The following is a 16277-nucleotide window of genomic DNA, read 5'->3' on the forward strand; positions in this document are numbered from 1 at the left end:
TTTATAGTTAATAAATCTGTTTGTTTATTTTACCTGAAGCAGTGCATTTGGTTTGCAGCGTGTCAGAGACTCCCCTTGGGAGAACAAGCCTGGTACATATCTATTTCTTTGTTAAATTGACGAATTTATATAATCTTGCAGCATCCAGTATGCATAACTGGACATTGAAAGATGGAGGTTCGTAGGGTTGTTTCTGGGACCGTAGATATTGGCTACTGTCATTCGCTTGCAAGTAGCTGGGAGCAGCTTACATGCCAGAGGCTGTGCGTGAACAGCCCAGGAGTAGGGGTTCTCGCAGCAGAGCAGGGTAAGTCTGGCTCCCAGAGTCAAGGATTGGAGTGGCCTCGCAGATCATGTTACACTAATAAAAATGATACCAACAGGATCTTGTAAGAGGGACAAGGCAAATTGCCACGTTTATTGTAAATACAACAAAATATTCCTATATGCAATTTCTATATAGATCCATTTACACACACACAGACATTCACACACAGGTTCTACATAAAGGTTGTTATAGTTACCAGCCTAGATGTTGCTCGTGCCAAGTCACTGGCCAAGTGGCCTGGACACAAGAGTGGAGCCAAGTCATTGTCAGATGCGCATCTGATGCTCCTGGAATGTGGTCATAGAACCAGACTCAAAGAACACAGTCCCTGGACCCAATTTTTATAGGTCTCTGGTTCAATACAAGTCTATGGAAGTTGCTTCATCATGCTGAATTTACAATTGAGATGACCATCTGTCATAAAAATAAAGGGAAGGGTAAACACCTTTAAAATCCCTCCTGGCCAGAGGAAAAACCTTTCACCTGTAAAGGGTTAAGAAGCTAGGATAACCTTGCTGGCACCTGACCACAATGACCAATGAGGAGACAAGATACTTTCAAAGCTGGAGGGAGGGAGAAACAAAGGGTCTGTGTCTGTCTGTGTGATGCTTTTGCCGGGGACAGAACAGGAATGGAGTCTTAGAATTTAGTAAGTAACTAGCTAGATATGCGTTAGATTACGATTTCTTTATATGGCTGAGAAAATTAAGCTGTGCTGAATAGAATGGATATTTCTTTCTTTGTGTCTTTTTTGTAACTTAAGGTTTTGCCTAGAGGGATTCTCTATGTTTTGAATCTAATTATCCTGTAAGGTATTTACTATCCTGATTTTACAGAGGTGATTCTTTTTACCTTTTCTTATATTAAAATTCTTCTTGTAAGAAATTGAATGCTTTTTTCATTGTTCTTAAAATCCAAGGGTTTGGGTCTGTGGTCACCTATGCAAATTGGTGAGGATTTTTATCAAGCCTTCCCCAGGCAGGGGGGTGCATGGTTTTGGTGAGGATTTTGGGGGGAAACGTTTCCAAACAACGCTTTCTCAAAAATAAACCCGGACGTTTGGTGGTGGCAGTGGAAGTCCAAGGGCAAAAAGTAAAATAGTTTGTACCTTGGGGAAGTTTCAACCTAAGCTGGTAAAAGTAAGCTTAGGAGGTTTTCATGTAGGTCCCCACATCTGTACCCTAGAGTTCAGAGTGAAGAATGAACCTTGACATGGTGGCAGAGCGGTGGGATTAACTTGAAATCATTTTGAAATAAATTTGAGATTTTTTGAACCAGAAACAGATTTTAAAAGGGATTTTTTTTTCCTTTGGCCTGCTGGAAAGCAGGTTTCCAACTGGAAGTAGTTGGAGTCTCTCTCTCTGCTTTGGGGCCAGAGCAGAGACAAAAGGGAATTGTCTTTTGTGAGCTGGAGTTTTCTCTACCTAAAGGCAGGATAGTTAACCTCCTGCAGGGAAATTCATCAGTCTTCACAGACCTGAAGTTGTTTTTTTTTTTCCTAAGAGCAACTAGAGGGGTTTTCTGCCTATTTGCCTGGAGCCAAAGGTGTTAGGGATTTTTTTTTTTGGATTTTTCTGTAGGCTGACAATCAATATCAGAGAATATAGGTATCCTATTACAGCACAGCAAAATTTTACAAGCCAAGTTTTGTTTGTTTTATTTCTAACCCTCAGGTGTAAAGTTAGTAAAAAACAGAGAGGTAAAGATGACAGAAACCAAGACACAACACAAGTTGGAGTTGGCCAGAATGGAGGCAGCGAAAGAGGCAGAAAAAGCCCTAGAAGCTGCCCACAGGAGAGAAATGGAGGCAAAGGACAAAGAAATGGAGGCAGTGAAAGAGGCAGAACAACACTGAGAGGCTGCTCAGAGGAGAGAAATGGAGGCCAAGGACAAAGAAAGAGAGGCAGCGAAAGAGGCAGAACAACACCAAGCGACTGCCCACAGGAGAGCAATGGAGGCCAAGGACAAAGAAATGGAGGCAAGGGCCAAAGAACTGGAGGAGAAGGAAAAAGAGAGGAAGCATGTGGAGGAGGAGAAGAAAAAAGAGAGAAGGCAAAGGTTCAGAAGAATATACCAACAAACCCTAGCAATCCTTCTCCAGGTACCACTTCCCATCCCAGAAGGTTCCCCACTTACAAGGCAGGCGATGATACCGAATCCTTCTTAGAAAACTTCGAAAGGACCTGCCTTGGCTACAGCATCTCTACAGACCAATACATAGTAGAGCTGAGGCCACAGCTCAGTGGACCCTTAGCTGAGGTGGTGGCTGAAATGCCTAAGGAACACATGAAACAGTATGAACTGTTTAAAACCAAGGCAAGAGTCAGAATGGGGCTAACACTTGAGCATTCCCATCGGCGATTCAGAGCCCTAAGGTGGAAACCAGACGTGTCATTTACCCGACATGCCTACCACATTGTGAAACATTGGGATGCCTGGATATCAGGAGCAAGTGTTAAATCTCCAGCAGATTTGCCCTTCCTAATGCAAATGGAACAGTTCTTAGAGGGTAGTCCTGAGGAAATAGAAAGATACATCCTAGATGGGAAGCCCAAAACTGTAATCGAGGCGGGGGAGATTGGAGCCAAATGGGTGGAGGTGGCAGAAAAGAAAAAAACTGGTCGCAGTTGGAGCGGATACCAGAAGGGACAACCTCAGACCACCCCCTACTACCGGGAGCCACCCAAGGCCCCATCTACCCCCCAAGGAACCCTCCAGCCATCTTATCATCCCGTCACACCGTTCTCCAGCAACCCACCTCGTCCCAGTGACTCGTCAGCTGGACGATGTTTTAAACGAGCTAGGGGCATGTAAAGGCCAACTGCCCCAAGAACCCCAACAGATTACAGTTCATTGCACAGGAATCACACCAGAGGTCCTCAGGCCAGATACCTCCCAGATACCCTTGGAGTGGAGGGAAACTGTGAGTGTGGGTGGGAAGAAGGTCATCGCGTGGAGGGACACCGGAGCACAGGTGTCGGCTATCCATGCTTCCTTAGTGGACCCCAATTTAATCAACCCAGAGATCCAAGTGATGATTCAACCCTTCAAGTCCAACTCTTTCAATTTGCCTACAGCCAAGTTGCCTGTCCACTACAAGGGCTGGTCAGGAACGTGGACTTTTGCAGTCTATGATGATTATCCCATCCCCATGCTGTTGGGGGAAGACTTGGCCAATCATGTGAAGTCAGCCAAGAGGGTGGGAATGGTCACCCACAGCCAGGCTAAACGAACTGTCATGCCCAGCTCTGTTCCGGAAACTTCTACCAGGACCCAGTCAGAGGTGATGACCCGGACACCAGGCCAATGTCTGCAACAGCAGTAGTGGATCCAGTCCCAGAGACCCAGACAGAGCCAGTCCCAGAACCGGAACCGGCAGAACAACCAGCTCCAGACCCATTGCCAGCACTGAATCCAGTGCTTGCAACCCCAACCCCAGAGGACCCCACCAAACCTGAACCGGCAGCAGCCGATAACCCTACACACGAGGCTCAGCCGGAGCCTGAACCCCAACATAGTGCACCAGCAGAGAGCGGTTCACAGTCAACGGAAACAGCCCCAACCCCTACATCGCTTCCAGAGGGACCAAGCATAGGTCCACAATCCAATGAGGAACTGATGTCTCCAGCATCAAGGGAACAGTTCCAGACTGAACAGGAAGTAGACGAAAGCCTCCAGAGAGCTTGGACGGTAGCACGGAGCAATCCACTGCCTCTCAGCTCTTCTAATCGATCCAAGATTGTTGTAGAAAGAGGACTTTTATACAAGGAAACTCTTTCTGGTGGACACCAGAAAGACTGGCATCCTCGGAGACAGTTGGTAGTTCCAACTAAGTACCGGGTCAAGCTCTTGAGCTTAGCCCACGATCATCCTAGTGGCCATGCTGGGGTGAACAGGATCAAAGACCGGTTGGGGAGGTCATTCCACTGGGAGGGAATGGGCAAGGATGTTTCTACCTATGTCCGGTCTTGTGAAGTATGCCAAAGAGTGGGAAAACCCCAAGACCAGGTCAAAGCCCCTCTCCAGCCACTCCCCATCATTGAAGTTCCATTTCAGCAAGTAGCTGTGGATATTCTGGGTCCTTTTCTGAAAAAGACACCCAGAGGAAAGCAGTACATACTGACTTTCATGGATTTTGCCACCCGATGGCCAGAAGCAGTAGCTCTAAGCAACACCAGGGCTAAAAGTGTGTGCCAGGCACTACCAGCAGACATTTTTGCCAGGGTAGGTTGGCCCTCCAACATCCTCACAGATGCAGGAACTAATTTCCTGGCAGGAACTATGGAAAACCTTTCGGAAGCTCATGGGATAAATCACTTGATTGCCACTCCTTACCACCATCAAACAAATGGCATGGTGGAGAAGTTTAATGGAACTTTGGGGACCATGATACGTAAATTCGTAAATGAGCACTCCAATGATTGGGACCTAGTGTTGCAGCAGTTGCTCTTTGCCTACAGAGCTGCACCACATCCTAGTTTAGGGTTTTCATCATTTCAACTTGTATATGGCCGCGAGGTTAAGGGGCCGTTACAGTTGGTGAAGCAGCAATGGGAGGGATTTACACCTTCTCCAGGAACTAACATTCTGGACTTTGTAACCAACCTACAAAACACCCTCCGAACCTCTCTAGCCCTTGCTAAAGAAAACCTACAGGATGCTCAAAAAGAGCAAAAAGCCTGGTATGATAAACATGCCAGAGAGCGTTCCTTCAAAGTAGGAGACAGGTTATGGTCTTAAAGGCGCTCCAGGCCCATAAAATGGAAGCATCGTGGGAAGGGCCATTCACGGTCCAGGAGCACCTGGGAGCTGTTAATTACCTCATAGCATTCCCCACGTCCAACTGAAAGCCTAAGGTATACCATATTAATTCTCTAAAGCCCTTTTATTCCAGAGAATTAAAAGTTTGCCAGTTTACAGCCCAGGGAGGAGATGATGCTGAGTGGCCTGAAGGTGTCTACTACGAAGGGAAAAGTGCTGGTGGCATGGAAGAGGTGAACCTCTCCATGACCCTCGGGCGTATGCAGTGACAGCAGATCCAGGAGCTGTGCACTAGCTATGCGCTGACTTTCTCAGCCACCCCAGGACTGTCTGAATGGGCATACCACTCCATTGACACAGGTAATGCTCACCCAATTAAAGTCCAACCTTACCGGGTATCTCCTCAAGCTAAAACTGCTATAGAACAGGAGATCGAGGATATGTTACAGATGGGTGTAATCCGCCGCTCTGGCAGTGCATGGGCATCTCCAGTGGTTCTAGTTCCCAAACCAGATGGGGAGATACGTTTTTGCGTGGACTACTGTAAGCTAAATGCTGTAACTCGCCCAGACAACTATCCAATGCCACACACAGATGAACTATTAGAGAAACTGGAACGGGCCCAGTTCATCTCTACCTTGGACTTAACCAAGGGGTACTGGCAGGTACCGCTAGATGAATCCGCCAAGGAAAGGTCAGCCTTCACCACACGTCGGGCTGTTTGAATTTAATGTACTCCCTTTCGGGCTGCGGAATGCACCCGCCACCTTCCAAAGACTTGTAGATGGTCTCCTAGCGGGATTAGGAGAATATGAAGTCACCTACCTTGACGATGAGGGCATATTTTCGGATTCCTGGGCAGAACACCTGGAACATCTACAAAAAGTCTTCGAGCGCATAAGGGAGTCAGGACTAACTGTTAAGGCTAAGAAGTGTCAAATAGGCCTAAACGGAGTGATTTACTTTAGACACCGGGGGGCCAAGGAACTATCAACCCCCTACGGGCCAAAGTGGATGCTATCCAAAAGTGGCCTGTCCCAAAGTCAAAGAAACAGGTTCAATCCTTCTTAGGCTTGGCCGGTTATTACAGACGATTTGTACCGCAATACAGCCAAATCGCCGCCCCACTGACAGACCTAACCAAAAAGAAACAGCCAAATGCCATTCAGTGGACCGGAGAGTGTCAGAAGGCCTTTAACCAGCTTAAAGCGACACTCATGTCTGACCCTGTACTAAGAGCCCTAGACTTTGACAAACCGTTCCTAGTAACCACAGATGCGTCCGAGCATGGTGTGGGAGCAGTTTTAATGCAGGAAGGACCGGATCAAGAATTTCACTCTGTAGTGTTTCTCAGCAAAAAACTGTCTGAGAGGGAAAGCAACTGGTCAGTCAGTGAAAAAGAATGTTACACCATTGTCTGGAAAAGCTACGCCATATGTTTGGGGACGGCGTTTCCACCTGCAAACTGACCGTGCTGCACTATGGTGGCTTCATACCGCCACGGGAAATAACAAAAAACTTATTCGGTGGAGTTTAACTCTCCAAGATTTTGATTTCGACATCCAACACATCTCCGGAGCTTCTAACAAAGTGGCTGATGCACTCTCCTGTGAAAGTTTCCCAGAATCAACTGGATTAAAATCGTCCTTGAGATGTGGAAAATATTGTTAGTCTTTATATACTTGGTAGCATATTTAGAGATGCATGTTTCTTATTAACTCTGTTTTTTCCTAGAGCCCCAGGAGGAAATCCCAGCCAGTGTTTCACCCTACCTGTGATTTGGGGTGTGTGTCATAAAAATAAAGGGAAGGGTAAACACCTTTAAAATCCCTCCTGGCCAGAGGAAAAACCCTTTCACCTGTAAAGGGTTAAGAAGCTAAGATAACCTTGCTGGCACCTGACCACAATGACCAATGAGGAGACAAGATACTTTCAAAGCTGGAGGGGGGAGAAACAAAGGGTCTGGGTCTGTCTGTGTGATGCTTTTGCCGGGGACAGAACAGGAATGGAGTCTTAGAACATAGTAAGTAATCTAGCTAGATATACATTGGATTATGATTTTTTTAAATGGCTGAGAAAATTAAGCTGTGCTGAATAGAATGGATATTCTTTTCTTTGTGTCTTTTTTGTAACTTAAGGTTTTGCCTAGAGGGATTCTCTATGTTTTGAATCTAATTACCATGTAAGGTATTTACCATCCTGATTTTACAGAGGTGATTCTTTTTACCTTTTCTTGTATTAAAATTCTTCTTGTAAGAAATTGAATGCTTTTTTCATTGTTCTTAAGATCCAGGGGTTTGGGTCTGTGGTCACCTATGCAAATTGGTGAGGATTTTTATCAAGCATTCCTCAGGTGGGGGGGGGTGCAAGGTTTTGGTGAGGATTTTGGGGGGAAAGATGTTTCCAAACAACGCTTTCTCAAAAATAAACCCGGACGTTTGGTGGTGGCAGTGGAAGTCCAAGGGCAAAAAGTAAAATAGTTTGTACCTTGGGGAAGTTTTAACCTAAGCTGGTAAAAGTAAGCTTACGAGGTTTTCATGCAGGTCCCCACATCTGTACCCTAGAGTTCAGAGTGGGGAAGGAACCTTGACACCATACATCAGCTCAGTCAGCAGGTGATACATCCATGACGGCTCCATGATGGCTAGGTGTTATCTTCTTGTTCTTCCTTGATGTGTTTTGGGTGGATTCCGGTTCACCCTCCGGGGGTCATCCAGTTATCTTCACTTTGCATATTCTTTGGCCCATCGATATCAAGGTTGAAATTCTTAGGATTAGGCTGGCACCATTTACTAACCAATTATTTCCCTGCTTCAGGCTCTCAATTCCATGCAGTCATCATTCATTTTTTTACTTAACAACACAATCTATGACTCTTGATTCATTTAACAAGTTTTATCCCACTATCTATTTTTCCCTCTTTGGATACCAAGATTTACATAGGCATGACAAGGGGCCCCGGCGGGTGTTGTTTTAAAGAACAGCTTTGTTTCCTCAAAGTTCTTATCACTTTCCAGTACAGACTCTTTGTCCTATACCGGCCTGAAATAATTAGCACTTTGGCCTTGCATTTGTTACAGAGTGAAATTCAACAGCATGGAACTGGTGTTCATACCTTTTTACAATACCTATATACTCTTTTGTCTATCTTTATTTCTACTACTACATAATTATAATTCTATCATACTTGTATAACTTTGAGGGCGACCCAACAATCACCGGTCCAGACAACACCAGAAAGGAACGTCCCCCCCACACATACACACACAAAACACCAAAGCTCGATGCTGAAGTGTGTCTAAGCTGCATAGAGGGCCATGGGTTGTGTATGCAAAAGTGGCTTTAAGCTTACCTTTGCATTGCCTGGCCCTGTCCACTACATCACTTTATGCTGGCTGCAAGAGCCACAGGAACCAAAACGCCAATGAGTTTCAGTTTAGCACAGGGAGTGCCAGCCTTTCTCCTCTTTTCCTGGTATGCTAGTAGTAGCAAAATTGAGAGGTATATGAAGCTCTGTGTTGGCTCTTACAGTGGGGTGATTGTCCCTGGGTTGGTTAAGCTGGTGGAAGGGCTGGTTTATGTTGTCAGTGCAATGCAAGTGACTCCATTACATCAGAAAATTCACCCTAATAATTATCTCCCATTATTATTTATTTATATAGTGGTAATGTCTCAGAATGCCAGTTGTGCATCGGGGCACCATATGCTAGGAACTATACAAACATCACAGAAGGCAGTCCCTGCCCCAAAAATCTTACAATCTGAACTCAGTCATTTAATAAAGATTTCAGATGCTATGTTGGTTCTGCCTTTCCAATCTTGAGACATATATTGCCCTCCATGGTGTAAAGTATCTGAATGTAGGATCAAACACTTTAGTATCTCCACTAGCCTGTGTTGCAATCACAAACATGTGCAAAATTGTGCCCTGCATGAGAGTTCATAATGCCACTGCCACTTACTTATGGTGGCTAATAGCAGTACAAACATTATGTAATAAACATGATCACTACAAATACACATACCAACAATGGCCAATCAAACTGGGAGTAGCAACATGTGGCAATGGCTAAAATGATAATATAACTGTTCAGGGAAAGGACCTATAGTGTATATCTAAACACATTTAATGGCATCTTTCTAATGTATGTTTCCTTCTAGGACATGATGTTTTTTTTAACATTCTTGAGACTGGTAATAATACAGCTATCCTCTGCAGTCACCGGATGCTGTGAGCTATCTACCCCAAGATGGTGATAAAATAACAAAATCTTCTATTTTGATAAAGTAACATTATGGCACAAAGGATGTGATGTTGAATTTTATAATAGGTTACATTTTCAAAGCAATGCACAGAGATGTAGTGATACGACTATTAGCGAAAGTTACTGAGTTACACATACTCCCTATGCACTACCATGAAAACGTAGGGTCTCATTTTATGGGCAAGTGTCTCTCGCTGAGTATCTTGTGTAGCTTGAACTTTAAATCCCGAGAAGTATATCTTCTAAAGTTAGTTACTTTTTTGGTAGGAGGAAAATTCAGGTGTGGTACTATAACACTGTAGTTTTATCTGTACATAATATTGTGGGAGGTTAATTTTGACTCTGTTGTAAGTTACGGGTTTTAGGGGATGTTATATTTTGTAAGCATTACATGAATTGGCAACAGGAAATTAAAAGGACATTAAAGGTTCAATCTTGTTTGCATTTAAATTAATGGCAAAAATTCCACTTGCTTCAGTGGAAGTAGGCATAATCCCTATGACAGCCTGAACAAGGAAATGTACATACAGACTTATGGGGATTCATGAGCTAAATACATCCCACAGACGCTCACATCCAACTGCTTCAGTTCCTTTTATAGCCCAAGAAAGTAGTCAAGGTCTAGGATTTTCAGAGGAACCAAGGGTTGGTACCTAACTCCCTTAGGCTCCTTTGAAAATCCCCTCCATTATCTAATTAAATCCTTTACTGTCTTCTAACTTTGTTCTGCTACTATATTCTTAGTTCCATTCACCTGAATTCTCTCTGTTTATGCCTGCTAGAACATTGCTAAATAACAGTTTGCTAAGGATCAGACTGTGAGAGTCAACACAAGTAAGGGTAACACCTTACCTCATAACTAGCCCTACTGGAGTACTTCTGGAGTGAAGTGCTACTCCATATAAATAAGGGCATTACAATCAGACCCTAAGTAACAGCAAACTAAGGACCCTATTCTGCAGCCCTCCTACTTCTGAGAAACACTTGCTCAGGGTGCTTATGTTGTCAGAATATTCCTTATTCTAATGCGGGATGCAGCTGGCAGCAGAATATCCTCTCACATAGAAGGTAGGCAATGGCTTTTCCATATAAGGAGAATAAAGGGCCCAAATATCCAAGTTCTTAGCTAGATTGTTGTATCTATATTATATATATGTATAATATCAAGAACGTTTATTGAACTCATAAATATATGGACAGGAATACATTTATGCATACCATTATAATACAAATGACTGATACATTTATTACTCCCCAACATTCTTGGAAGATATCAGAGGTAAAAGTTATCTCTGATGTAACTCTCTTGACTTCAACTGGATTATAGTAGCCATGGCTTTGAAGCCTATGTGTAACCGCAAGTGGCATAATCAAAGCTTTTCTAAGAGACTACTAAATTACCTAAGAAATGAGTCTCTACTTATTTCCTGTATATCGCAAATAGACAAAGAACAGTTCTTTAGCCAAATGACAAATCAGTATTTGGGTTTTCCCTGTGTGAAGACTCTCAGAAGCAGAAATAACAGTTCTCTACAATGCTTATTTCTTAATCACCCTTTGGTTTCCAATAATTTTGTTAAAATATACTCATTCCTTAAATTCTTCCAGAACCTTTTGGTAGCAAAAAGGGCCAAATTCATCTTTGACATAACTCCAGTGAAAGTAATAGGTCAAATTCATCCCAGGTATCACATTATCATGCTGTGCAAACTTCATTTGGGGAGAAAACCCTTAACCACATCCAGCTTTAATATATCACCAGCAAATCAAGAGCTCTTCTCTTTCTTATCAGCCAGACCATAAAGCAATCCATTTTATTTCCCTGTTCATAAATCCAAGCTTTGGAAAGCATTATAAAATTTTCAGCTTGCAATGTGTTATTCAGTTCCATCTTTGGTAGATAAAACTGTTACATAAAATCTTTATAGAGTGAGAGTCACAGATGGATTTCTCTAGAGCTTTTAATGACCTCTCCAGCTGTATCATGAGTGTAAACTTTTATCTCCAGCTGTATAGGCCAAAATACAATCATTTAATGGAACCACAGTCTCTGTAAAGTACATGGAAAGACATATCTGATGTGATTTTTCCCCTCCAGAAATCAATGCATTATAAGGAAATAGGTCAAACCTCCTTAATTTTTTGGCTTGAGCAAGATCAGCTTTATTGCTAATTGATTGGTGGCATGAAGGAAAGGGTACTTTTTTAGGTAGTGTACATTACAGGAGGGCAGCTATTAAGAGCAAGAACATGTCAGTTCTTGTGAGAGAATTTTGAAACGTACTGCTAAGGCCCTTTTTTTAGCCCCAAGAGGGAACCCTTGTAGCCATGACACTCACTATCTCTATGTCCCTAGTAAGAGAAAGTTTCACCAAAGCTGATCATGTCATAGCAGAAGCTGGAGAATTAAAACTAATCTAAGGAAAACGTGGACCCAGAGAAACTGCTCTGTCAGGCTAGGAAAGTGGAAAGGAAGCAGCTAGATCCCAGTGAAGGCTGACTCACTTAAGACAGCTACAAGTCATTGGTAAACATTAGAGATATCAAGAAATGAATGCTCAGCCCAAGGGGAGAGGAAGTGTCTGAGAGAAGAATCCCGCTGTCAGTGGTAGACAAATATCTAGAACATGCAGTGTTGCCAATGCTTGTGATTTTATTGTGACTACTGTAACAATGGGTGTGTTTCTTAAAGCCTCAGCTCTTGGAATTATGAGTATCTCAACTCTCAAATTTTAAAAGTATGAAGAAAAACTTCAAAATGTGACCTGTGTGTGACCTAAAGGTGCAAAACCCAAGTGGTAAATATACCACAGAACCCAAAATGAATCTTAAAAAAACCGACACTATTTTTAAGCCAATCATGATGGGGGGGGGAGGTGTCTCATTATTTTTGATTGCTTGGGTTTGGAAAACTGAACTTATTTCTGTTTTCTTTTGATTAGCCAACTGAAAAGCTGAAGGTGACTGTGAAGTTCAGGATTCTGACAAATGAGGTTTGATCCCTAAACAATAAAGGCCAGATTTTCAAATAGATTGAGCGCCTGAAACTCCCATTGATTTCAAGGGGAGTGATTGGTACACAGCAACTCTGAATATGAGGGAAGGCCTCTTAAAGAAGGCTACCCTGAGGCTAGGACTGGTATGATTTGTGGGGGCCTGGCTGCACAAAAGGGGAGGAAATGGTCTGACACCTTCAACCCCCGCATCAGACTTGAAGCTTTTCTCTGTTAAGATGAGGAGAGGAAGGATCCGAATGAGCACCAATTGCAAAAGTAAAGCCCCTCCCCTACACCCTTAGTATAATATGCACAATATAGAGAGTCAAATCTGAGTTCCTTACTTAATTTGTAACCAATCTTTAACTCAGACAAAATTCCAATTGAATTTAATGGCATATACATAGAATAAGATCCTCAAATTTTGAACATATACAACAAGAGCACTTGCATGTAAAATGCACACCTGTAAACCCCAGCACTAAATTTAATATACATACCCTTATCTGTATGGCAGAAATTCAAAATGTTCACAGTGCATGTAGAACTAGTACCACAAAGTAGCACAGTTGACTTCTATGGACTAGTCACAGTAGTAAACTCTAATGCCAGTAGCTTTTGCAGGATCAAGCCCTCAAGGGGAACTGTTGGTTCTCAGTATCTTCCAGGATGTGGTTCATATATAGTAAAATGCAGGTTTAAACAGCAAACTTGGAGGCAATTGGATCCCTGTTAGACCGATATGAGTTAATAGTGGAAGATGGAAAAATTTAAATCTCAGTCTATGTAAAAGGGCAAAACTTTAAATGGTTTTTGCTCAGCAATTTAATTTCCTAATATACTTGCTCCCCTAAATATTTTCTAAAGATCCCTTCTCCAGAATGGAAAAAAAGATATGGTTTTGTTCTGTTTTTCTGGAGGCGTCTAAAGATCATAAAGTTGCACATAAATCTGGCTCTACTAAGAAAGACTAATATGGTCCCCAGAGCGAGGGCTAGGTGGGGAAACGGGGGTACAGCGCGGTTGGGTGGGGGGGGGATGTCGGTCCTTGGAGCTAGGGGCTGGAGAAAATCAGGGTATAGCGGGGCGGCGCGGGGCAGGTAGGGTGCACGCAACCGGAGCCGGGTCCGGGAACCAGCCGGGTCTCAGCCAGGCTGTGGGGCGGGAAGAGCAGCAGCTGCTAAGCAGAGCCGTTTCTCCAGGCTCTAGCAGCTGCTCTTTCCCGCCCCCTAGTGGCAAGGACTGGCTACTGCACGTAACCCGACTTCTGGCATCGGACGCTGCCAGCTTCCCTTTTGACTTGGCGTTCACCTGGCAACCTTGGATGGTGTAGCGTTCCTACATCATGCCTGCACATGGGGAATTCTCCCCCAGCCAGCGGCAGTGGAGGGGAGAAACCCTGCCTCCCACCACTTAATTTTGTCGTAAAAGATCTAAAACAATGACAGGTGCAGTTGAGAAGGCTAACTGCTCCTGGAAATACCCTTTGCCTTATAGAAGCTTCCCCCTGCCTCTAACCCCAGTTTAAAAACAACAACAAAACACATAACTAATAGCATAACGCCAGTCACCAGGTTCATTGATTTGCATGTTATTCTCTGTTCCCTAGCTGGGAAGTTTTTTACAAAACTTGTCAGAAAATGCCAATTCATTGACACCAAAACTTTTTTGGGAATGTGCCAGTTTCAACAAAACTCTTGTCAGGAAAGGTTCCCTCAGCTCAAGAAAGGAACAGGGGGGCTTGGAAAGAGGAGAGAGGGACTGCAGAATACCTACTGGTCAAGATACTCAGCAGGGCTGTGGGAGACACAATTTCAGGTCTCTGCTCTGAATTGGGCATAGCAGGGACTTGAACCTTGCTTTCCTAGCTGTGTGTTCTACCTACCAGGCTATTGAGTCAGATTTTACCTTAAGTTGGCCTGTTGGAGCTGTTACACTGTAAAAATAATTAACTATGCACTGGGCCAGAGAGAGACTCACTTTATATCCCACTGGTTAGGGCACTCACCTGGCAGGCCGAGGCCCAGGCTGAAGTTCCTGCTCCAATGAATGTTTAATTTTACAAGTGGAACAGCTTCAACAGGCAAGCTTGAGAGACCCAGCCCAGCATAGCCAATTGCCTGGTGGTTGGGGCATTCACCTGGGAGAATGGCAGAGTAGGGACTTGAACCTGGGTCTCCCAAGTGAGTGTTCTAACCAATTAGCTGTTCTGGGGTGGGTCTTTTTCTCCCTAGTTTAAAAAAATTAAAAGGTGTCTGTTTCGTACCAATGCAGAACAGGAAAATTTTCAGAGTCTTACGTAGTTTTGTGGGACAGGAAACTCATTTGCTCCCCAGCTGTCTTCACAACCTTTTGTCTGTGTTTTGTCTTTTTGTCCCCAATTCTGCAAAAACTTATTCAGGTGCTCAGCTCAATGGGACTACTTGTGTGGTTAAAGCTGAGTAAGAGTGTAAGTGTTTGCAGGATTGAGATCTTAATTGTAAAATGACCACAGCAGGGACTATTATCTATCTTTGTACAGCACCTAATACTATGGAATCACAGCCTCACTGGTACTCACAGGCACTAATGTAATGGAAATATTTAACAGAGAGCACTTAATGACATTAGACAACAAACGTATGAGAGGTAAAGTTAAATATATTTTAATATACCATATTGAAAGACTGTATGATTTGCTGCTTGAAGATACTAAAGCAAATACACTAATAAGATTTGGAAGTGACTAGGCATTTTTATAAACAAGACTAGCATCTACACATATACTGGCAGGATAAAATTTCCAGTGTGATCAGTTCTCGTGTTTCCGTACATAAACTGCCCACCAGCAGCGATGAAGAAAAAATTCTTACACCAAGCTGTGTAATGCTACACTGGTGGATCTCGATTTTTATATGATTCCATTATCAGGCACAAGATACCGGAACAGACAGAGCATTGGGCTATTCCAGTCTTACAGTGCTGATGTTCTAGTATAACTAAGAAAAGGCCAGACTGTAGCGAAAGCTCTGTTAAAAGCTACATCCAGGCAGATTCTATTTTAGGACAAAAGTATTACAGATTAAGGTCTAAATGCCCTTATTTTTACAGAATCATGAGATAAGTTACTTGTCTTTTTAATCTTCACTTTTTAGAACAACTAAGACACATTAATACAATTATAAAATACATTATGAGAAAATAAAATTCCCATTAATGGTATTTGATCAGTTTTTTTGCATTTGGCTTTTGTCTCCCCAAATCAATATAAGATACAACTTGCATACAAAACCTTCTCCCAGTCATCAAAGCAGCAGGTGCTATAATGTCACCATTTATTTTTTCCTTTTGCTTTGACAGTGTAAATGATAGTGGATGCTCTGAGTTTGTTATGCTACTATTAACTTCAAACGGGTTCTGCACGACCTAGTGATGAGATGAAACTAATACTTACCACAACTCATTATGATGTAATAAAAAAGGTTGTTTGGAAGAGATACAACCAGAAAAAATAATAAATTAGTGGAGTTTTAGGAAAAACATTTAACAATAGTATGCACTGAGGTCTTCTTTTGTTTGAAGATTATTTTGTCGTTAACCTTTAACTAACTTCTAAATGACTCTAAGTATGAAATCCATCCCAGTGCAGAGGGCCTGCACCAGGGTACCTTAGAATACCACTAAAATCCTTCATAAAAACCTTCAGTGATGCACTTATTTAGGCTGTCTGGATTAGAGGGAGAATTTCACTTCATTTGCATATAGCCTAAATACCTAGGTTTTATGTGGGTGCAGTACAGAGGAGAGGATTGGAGATGGGGAAATCCATCCACCCAACGCAGAGCTGGGGCATATCTCTGCAGCACAGTTCCCCTACCTGATATCAATAATTTCAGTCTTTGGGCTGCAAAAACAATTGAGGCGCCTTTGTATCACTTGTACATGGGC

The 16277-nt window shown here is 43.0% G+C and overlaps 1 protein-coding gene across 4 annotated transcripts in view; it reads left to right on the forward strand.

Annotated features, from left to right (window-relative positions):
* The window catches only part of LOC119860970 (phospholipid scramblase 1-like), a 47585-nt gene extending 37798 nt beyond the window's left edge, over positions 1-9787 (forward strand). For all 4 annotated transcript variants that reach the window (XM_043491794.1, XM_043491792.1, XM_043491790.1 and 1 more), the window contains exon 9: positions 9251-9787. In XM_043491794.1, the coding sequence (XP_043347729.1) occupies positions 9251-9346 (96 nt within the window). In that variant the 3' untranslated portion in view covers positions 9347-9787. The remainder of the gene's footprint in view (positions 1-9250) is intronic.
* Positions 9788-16277: the final 6490 nt, after the last annotated feature.

The sequence above is a fragment of the Dermochelys coriacea genome, chromosome 9 (assembly GCF_009764565.3).
Source record: "Dermochelys coriacea isolate rDerCor1 chromosome 9, rDerCor1.pri.v4, whole genome shotgun sequence".
In the NCBI taxonomy this organism is placed as follows: domain Eukaryota; kingdom Metazoa; phylum Chordata; order Testudines; family Dermochelyidae; genus Dermochelys; species Dermochelys coriacea.